General features: G+C 40.4%; 1 protein-coding gene across 3 annotated transcripts in view; it reads left to right on the forward strand.

Annotated features, from left to right (window-relative positions):
- Nucleotides 1-8,284, forward strand: part of ippk (inositol 1,3,4,5,6-pentakisphosphate 2-kinase) — a 120,735-nt gene extending 112,451 nt beyond the window's left edge. For 2 of the 3 annotated variants that reach the window (XM_038812590.1, XM_038812591.1), the window contains 2 exons: nt 2,920-2,999; nt 5,949-6,174. In XM_038812590.1, the coding sequence (XP_038668518.1) occupies nt 2,920-2,999; nt 5,949-6,174 (306 nt within the window). Of the gene's footprint in view, nt 1-2,919; nt 3,000-5,948 lie in introns of all 3 variants that reach the window. The other variant, XM_038812589.1, reaches the window with a different exon arrangement.
- Nucleotides 8,285-9,142: the final 858 nt, after the last annotated feature.

Here is a 9,142-nt window from a genome sequence, read left to right on the forward strand (position 1 = left end):
TTAATATGCAAATTCTGTTACAGCTGTTCAGTTTGTTGTTTTACTGCCAACATGGCAGTAACAGCTGTAACAGAATTTGCATATTAACAGTGGGCAGCCTCAATGCAGGTATGACTAAGCTAATTTCTCTTAGCCTCCTTTCTCTGAAGCTACATGCGCATTTACATGGAAATGTTTCAACATTACTAGTATTGCCTTGAGATGTGGGATGTCAGTTTGTCATTGTTTTTAAAAGGAAGAATATCTGGGAGTATTACTTTGTCATAACATCTTTACTGTGCTAAAGTGTCACAAGTTGACCTTGATCTACAATACATTGCAACCTGTGTGTTTTATAGCAATAATTATTTCTCTTAGTTGAGTAAAGCCGAATCACAAATGAAGTATAAATATAGCTAGGGAACTGGCCCAGGAAGAATAGAGCCCCAAAGCCATTGTATCCTATGATCTTTGGATAGGTGGTAACCTGCATCTTTGCATGTTGTTAATAATTGAAACACAATTGTTTTTAAGTTTGATTATGTCTGTCTGCTGTCCAAACAGTTAGATTCCGCCTTTAAAGCAACTGTACCAAGCAAAAAATGAGCAGAGGCGCTGTCTGCTCACTTATGAACTATTTTTGAAATTGCTATGCATCAAGACAAGCTCCATCACCATATGATGCTTATTTGAAAGACTGGCAACTTCTTGCAAACCGATTACGTAAAATGGAACTGTCGGCCAGAACTGATTCCAGATGTTTGACTTTTACCTAGCAACTGAAAGTGACACAGTGGGCGCGATCTTCCGGCCTCGTTACTCTTGTGCTCAAGCATAACAAGGCTGGTGAATAGTGGGAGAGGCCAAAAAAGGGAACTGTGCCAGGTGCCAAACAGTACTCTTTTTTTAAAAAAAAAAGACGTGAACCTGACGGAAGGGTTTCTGTGGGCAGCCGAGGAGGGGAGGAGCCATCTTTGCTCACAGGCAAAGATACCCGGGCGCCGGCCTTGCCACCCCAATGCTCGGAGGGAGGGGGAGGTGAGGGGGGGGGGACCCTGTGCAGGGGTGGGCTGCCATGGTAGGGTGTGGGGGGGGGGGGGCAATTGTTTGCAGCACCACTGTGCCAACCCTTGGATCCCAACCCCATTCTGGGGGCAATCCCTGTCCCTGCCCATCTGACCCACCAATCACCCATAACCCCCACCAACTGCTGAGGCATCTGGCCGCACAGCTGAAGGCTATCGCGAATAAGAGAATTGAGAATCGTGGTTAAGTGAACATTTGACACGTGCCAAGTGGGTAGGCAAGCCACGTAGGACAAAGAAGAATACAGCACAGGAACAGGCCCTTCAGCCCTCCCAAGCCTGCGCCAATCACGTGTCCTATCTAGATGAACCGCCTGTATCGTTCTATACCCCATCTGTTCAAGTGCCTTCCAGATACGTCTTAAAGGTCACTAACGTATCTGCCTCAAGCACCTCACTTGGCAGTGCCTTCCAGACCACCCTGTGTAAAAATAAATAAATAAATAAATTCCCCCACACATCTCCACTGAACCTCCTCCCCCCCCCCCCCCCCCCCCCCCCCCCTCCCCCCCAACCTTGAACTTGTGCCCCCTTGTAACTGTTATTTCCGCCCTGGGAAAAGCCTCCAACTGTTCACCCTGTTTATACCCCTAATAATGTTATAAACTTCTATCAGGTCGCCCCTCAGCCTCTGTCTCTCCAGTGAGAACAATCCCAGTTTATTCAATCTCTCCTCATAGCTAATACCCTCCATGCCAGGCAACATCCTGGTTAACCTTTTCTGTACTCTTTCCAACGCCTCCACCTCCTTCTGGTAGTGCGGTGACCAGAATTGGACACAGTATTCCAAATGTGGCCGAACCAACGCTCTATATAACAGTAACATACTTTTCGAGCTTTTATACTCGATACCCCGTCCTATGAAGGCAAGAATGCCATATGCTTTTGTTACCACCATTTCCACCTGTGTTGCCACTTTTAAGGATCTGTGGACCTGCATGCCCAGATCTCTCTGTCTCTATCCTCCTCATGGTGTTGCCATTTGTTTTATAGCTCCCACCTGAATTGGATCTACCAAAATGCATCACCTCACATTTGTCCGGGTTAAATTTCATCTGCCATTTCTCTGCCCAATTTTGCAGCCTATCTATATCCTGTTGTATTCTCTGACAATCTTCATCACTATCCACGACTCCTGCAATCTTAGTATCATCTGCAAACATGCTAATCAGACCCGTTACGTTTTCTTCCAAGTCATTTATATATATTACAAAGAGCAGAGGTCTCAGAACTGATCCTTGTGGAACACCACTAGTTACATTCGGAAAAACCATCCTTCCACTGCTACCCTCTGTCTTCTATGGCTAAGCCAGTTCTGGATCCATCCAGCTAGTTCACCCCTGACCCCATGTGATCTTTTGCACCAGCCTGCTATGAGGGACCTTATCAAATGCTTTACTAAAGTTCATGTGGCTAACATCCGCGAAGCCTCGTTAAGTGAACCAATTAACATTGAATAGTGTTGTTGGCCTCGCCGGGCCGAGCGCCGGGAAACTTGTGGCAATTCCCGCTCACTACAGCCCTTGGAAATTCTTCTGGAGAATCGCGCCTGGTATTTTCTTGCTGTGCTTCTCTAAATTGGGTTTAATAATAAATCATGAGAAATTCTGTTGTTTCCTGTATAGCTTTGACAATGTTTGTCTGAAGGTTGAAGGATTGATAAATATATTATCTAGCTTTAAACAATCAACCTTACTCGATGTGGTTTTGCATTCACACTCTATTTATTTGTTTGACCTGGTGAAAGCTTTTGTAAAACCCTATTCCTTTCGCCCATAATTGTAAAAGTTAATGCCTTTAAAATGTGGATCTAGCATCTGTTATAACTAGAAAATATATATTTTTTAAAATTTAGATTCATCAGTACAGGGTTGCCACAACAGCCAAGGATTGCTCCATCATGATAGCGCTTTCTCCTTGTCCTGTGGAAGAACGGTAAGAAGATCTATCATTGGCAATGTTGCAAAATGGTATGAATTAAAAAATAATAAATGCTGGAATACATACAGTCCAAGAGAATCCATGAAAGTGAAAGGCAGGTTAGGATTTTCTTCATCTTCATCAGGGTGAAGTTCCTATACCCAGGATTTCCCCCGTTGCAGGAATTGGGCATTTGTAGGATTATTTAATTGAGGCAAATTATGATATGGTTTCACCTGTTTGAATCTAAGTATTTCTGACTTTCTCAAATTAAAAATTGTCAACTGCTTTGTGACAAACCAGAATTCTGGTCAATTTAAATTTCGAGGCACTAGACTAGGAGTAGGAGTGTGAGATCTATGTTGTGCCGGTCTGTGCCTGTAATATTAAACTGATGTTGAATCTTATTATTTGCTGGTTGTCCAGGTTAATCAGGTAGTTCTCGCGTGCAGTTGATTCCATGATACAGTCAAGTTTTATATTGTTGGTTTCCTATATTTTTTCTTGAGTTATTAAATTCACTTGCGTTTCGTGGAATTTTCCTATCACATGGTCACAGGAGACACTCCACTTTACAAGGTGACCTTGCTAGCTCTTTGAAGATCTGTTTTCAGCAAAGCATGTTGTATTAAGCCTTTGTGCTGAGGCATCTTCATAATTTCTGATTTTCTTCCAATCTGGTCTTGAATACCAACTCTCATCCCACACTTACCTATATGGAACTAGACTTTTCTTTGCAAGAAAAGATGGGACAGTTTGGGAATGCATTGTGATTGCTTCACAGGATCAAAAGGCAATTAAAGAAGAGGAAAGCCTTTCTAGTTCATCCATTCTGAAGTCCCTTCATTGCTACATCCGACTGGTTCTGGGATATCTAAGCTGTTATCTCTTGTACTGGGGCTGTGTACTCTTAATACTTATCTCTATCTATTTATATATATTCTTCATAATTTTTAAATTAGTGTAACCTCTGCATCAATTGCTAGCTGTGATAAAACTTTACATTTTCTCATGACCCTAAATATTTTGTTTGTTCATCCAAATGTTACTTCTGAATATATGCTCCCTTGTTGGAATGTCACCCAATTATTAGAAATAGTTTTCACTCTTTACTCACTAACACATTTTAAGAATTCAGAAACCTCTCTCTCTTCCTTGTTGCAGTGAAAATAAATCAAGTTGTTTTTCTGAAACTATGATCTCAGTCATGGTATAATTTTGGTTAATCTTTACCTTGTCTATAGTTCTAATGTTCTTTCCATAAGGGGGTGCTGTGAACTGCAAATAATACTCCCAACTATGGTACAAACAATGTCTTGTACAAATGGAGGAATTACACATCAGTCACAGGATATGGTTGTAGCTGTGTCGGTGTTCTGTGATATCATTGCATTTATGAATCTAGGTGATTGAGATTACGAACACCCAGGTAGTAGGTTATGATGTTGTGGTATTGTCACTGGACTAGTAATTCAGTGACCAAGGGACCTGAATTTGAATCCCGGCAGTCCAGGTGGTGAAATTTGAAAGTCTAAAACACCATTGTTTTAAAAACTCATCTGGTGCACAAGGAGGAAGGAAATCTGCCATTCTTACCTGGTCTGGCTTACATGCATCTCTTAAAAACGCCCTCTGAAATAGAGCACAATAAATGCTGGCCCAGCCAGTGACATCCACATCCCATGAATGAATAAAAGAGGCTCTATCGTAGTAAGGGTGGCCTTGGATAGATGCTAGACTGAAAGAAATTAAACAGGGAAAGAAACGTTGAGTGGTAACAGAGCATTTAAGGGCCATGGAGAGGAAAGGAAAATGATCAATTGATTGGAGGAGTTGGGATTGAAGCTTTTTTGGGGAAAAATCCATAAGCCATTTTTAGAGAAATAAGAAATACTCATGCCAACATTTCCTTTAATACATTACTTTTGACTAGCAATTTACTATTTTTGTTAAATTACCAAGAAAAATGTTGTCCAAGAAATCCTGGAGTCTGTCGGGCTGTTTCTACATCGCGGTCCTGATTCCGACCTTGCTGACTGGTGCACACCACAGAAAATGATGAATGTACTCCCATAGCTCTGTCTATTGATTTCATGGGACAAGTATCATTGGCCATATCTTAGTGCATCATATGGCATCTTGAGTACTTGCACATGATTATTAAATTCAGTGCCTCAGTTTTATTTTTAGAAATAAATTGAGATGGAAGTTTCTTTTATATAGAACATACAGTGCAGAAGGAGGCCATTCAGCACTTCGAATCTGCACCAACCCACTTAAGCTCTCACTTCCATCCTGTCCCCAGAACATAGTGCAGAAGGAGGCCATTTGGCCCATCGAATCTGCACCGACACACTTAAGCCCTCACTTCCACCCTATCCCCATAACCCCACCTCACCTTTTTGGTCACTAAGGGCACTTTATCATGGCCAATCCACCTAACCTGCACGTCTTTGGACTGTGGGAGGAAACCAGAGCACCCGGAGGAAACCCACGCAGACACGGGGAGAACGTGCAGACTCCTCCGCACAGACAGTGACCCAAGCCAGGAATCGAACCTGGACCCTGGAGCTGTGACGCCACAGTGCTAGCCACTTGTGCTACCGTGCTGCCCCAAATTTATGTTGTCCATTGGCAAATATTACCTAATTCTAATTATTGAAAACTGAATTCTTATGTTATCTTAACATCTACCCAGATTGGGGTATTTATGGGTTCAATGGAAGATGTTGGTGGGGGCCAGGAACAGGCAGAGTACCGGGAGGAAGATAATGTTGCCTTCATGAATGCAAAGTAAAGATATTAAAATAAATGTGTTGATGACTTGGTTAAAATGCTATTTTAATGAAGACAGATTTGATTTAGATGTTTATAAATAGTATATAGTGTAATTTCAAATCTGTGTATTTTAGTCCTAATAATACTGGATATATCTTCCAATTACACAAATCTTTTTCTTCACAGGCCCGAGCCAAGTACCATAATGCAGACGTCAAGGGCTTGCTTTGTATATTCTGTCTCTGTTCTAGATTTGGATCCCAAACCATATGAGAACATTGCACACCAGTACAAACTCGATGGGAAGATAATAAACTTTTACTTGCAGAGCATGAGGGGCAAGAAGGATGTTACCACTCCAAACTTCTACAAGGAAAATGAAGAATGTACACTGTTTTTTCATTCAGCGTGAGACTTTTTAGGGCATTGCTATTCACCTGAAAAGTAAAAGGACTGCACTGATTGAAAGAACACCTGAGAAGTTTCAGAAATATCTGTCCTGAGTAGATTTGAATATTGAAGTTGGCAAGAATAATTTTAAATTGAATGTGAGCGTCACTCACTAAACTTACTAGATATTGGTTTGACCAATAAGAAAAATAGCACTAAACTGCTTTTATTGAAAAATCCAATAACTGTCATCTTGAAAGTAAAACTATAGATTGCAAATACTAAAGCACAATAATTAAGGGTTTTGGTGGAGTCAGTTGATTTAAAGTTTCAGACTGCTTTGTTATCTTGGAGCGTGGGGGATATTCTTTAAGAGCAGTTAAGTCACACAGCACTGAAACATCAGGAACAACATTTTAAGGAAAGTCATGCATTATTGCAATTTTTAAAAAAGTTTTAAATGTGCAGGTTAAGGCCATAGTCATTAATTTGATTAAAATTGCTCATTTTCTTGACTTTGGCTCATCACAGGAATTGCTGCTGGGAGTGACATTTGCTTTTTCACTACTTTTGTGCCAGTTCAGTGAATATTGCCACAGTTAGTGCACATGACTGTTCTAACTTCTTGTAGTTCTACATCTAATCTAATCACTTTAGAACAGGGCCATTGAAATTGCAGATTTTGTGGTTGAGTAACATTTGACAACTCAAAATGGCTTGGAAGAGTTAGGGCAAAGAATTACAAGTGGAAACAATGTTTTTATTAAGATGCCGTATGACTATAAAGAATTACTATCCCAAATTTTTAACAGATACTTGATACTCAACTCATTTTCAAGAAAACAAATCACAAAACATGGAGCTTTATTGTTTAACCGTCTTCTGAACTTCAGGATTAGAATTAAACTTGGCCTCGGAAGTAGTCGTGTTTTTTTAAGAGTACTTTATTTTATGTGGGGCTATTATTTTGCTGCCAGCAGTGCATTACATATCCCGAAGTAATTCACTTTGGAACAGTAAAAGTTTTCAAGTTTATTAAGCAATATATAAAGGGTGGAGTGGATTCTGCAATTCTGGGGCTCTTCTGAATGCATTTCTGGAAAATTAGAGGCACGGAGTGATTGATATTCAATTCGCTGAAATACAGAGTGAAAAAATCGTCGGCTCTGCCTGGCTAGTTCGCAAGTTGCATTTCCAGTGAGTGCCAGATTGCAGAGACACCTCCAGTTGATGGAGATTTTTTTGTTTAAATAAATTAATGCTTATCCTAGGAAATTATTTTTATTCCCAACTGTAATAAATTGATTTAGTAATACCTGTTTAAAAGGATCACTCAAAATATGCACTGAACTGTGATGTCTATTTAACCAAAATCAAGATGCTGTTTCAGTGCATGAATGTTTGTTTACAAGTATGACTAATGTATACAACAGCAGAGTTAGTGCTAAATGTGAAAAAAAATGGTGCTATTTAAATGAACTGTTCAAGTCAACATCACTGAACTGCATTTCAGGCAGCAGCGAATAGAGCCAGAGATACTCCAAACAGTGGGGGTGTGTGTTGGGGGTAGAATAAACTGAGCACAGAAGCATTTTGGGAGAGTGACATAATGGGGCACTGAAAGGCTTCTTGAAATAAGAGTAGAATGGGAGTAGCACAGATTTCATGAGAGTAACATTGGGGTTGCCATTTCACCACTGATTCTTTAAATGAAAATGTAAATTGAGGGAGAATGGAATAAATAAATTACGTAAAAACATTTTTATAACTCAGCAAACGTTTTTGCACAGATTTATTTACCAGCTTTACTAGTTAACTTTAACTGCTCTTTGCCAGTTTTCCTTGGGTTTTGCCAAACTGTCTCTTTGTGCAGTTAAAGCAGTGTACAGTTCCAAAATTTCTGGGTGAAAATCAGGAAGGACCGACTTAGAATTTATTTTTTAAATCTGGGGATTTTTGTAGAGTATCATAACTGAACAAAAACTTTATTCACCGTATCATGCATCACTTAATGGAGACAGTATAAACAGAAAAATGAATTTGATGTGGTGGGCAACTTGTGCTTTTTAGACAATTTTGGTTGGATCTTGTGACCGTTGATGTCATTGATGAATTAAACTATCTTTATTCTATACCCTGCTTTCCTTGATGTCTACCAGGCTGCATACTATTCTACTCGAGTGAAAAAAAAACTGAATACAAATGTTATCTAGCTAACCCTTGGCTGAGTGAAGCAAACTAGCAATTTAAAAATTTGCCCATAATCTTTTTTTCTGGATTGGTGGGTGTACAGCTCTCCTACCCATGCAAAGAGCTACCAAGAGCACTTATTTCATGATCAAGGTGGGTATGAAGCTTGTGATTCATTTGGTGTCCAAGGTGCTGTGACAACATGCACTTTTTACATGCATGTTGTGGCCTGGAGCTATGTGTAGCATTTTTCCATCACATGATTGACCAGGAATCTGTCCCTCTCTTACCACCTGCCATTGTTGTGTTGGAAGATTTTTGCAGGTTGATGATCAACTGGCTGTGTCAAAAGCACACCTTCCTTGGGCATCTCAAACAAACTCAAAAAGCATAAGACAAGGGGGCAGAATTAGGCCATTCAGCCCATTGACTACTCCGCCATTCAATCATGGCTCATATGTCTCTCATGCTCATTCTCCTGTCTTTCCCCCCATAATACCTGATGCCCTTATTAATCAAGAATCTATCTATCTCTGTCTTAAAAGATACTCTGTGATTTGGCCTCCACAGCGTTCGGCGGCAGAGTTCCTCAGATTCACCAATCTGGCTGAAGAAATTCCTCACATCTTTGTTTTAAAGTATTGTCCCTTCAGTCTGAGGCTCTGGCCTCAGGTTCTAGTTTCTCCTACTAGTGGAAACATCCTCTCTACGTCCATTCTATATCCTGTAAGTTTCAATAAGATCCCCCCTCATTTTTCTAAACTCTGAGCCCAACCCAGAGTCCTCAATCGCTCCTCGTA

The sequence above is a fragment of the Scyliorhinus canicula genome, chromosome 11, assembly GCF_902713615.1.
Source record: "Scyliorhinus canicula chromosome 11, sScyCan1.1, whole genome shotgun sequence".
NCBI classification, from domain to species: Eukaryota; Metazoa; Chordata; class Chondrichthyes; order Carcharhiniformes; family Scyliorhinidae; genus Scyliorhinus; species Scyliorhinus canicula.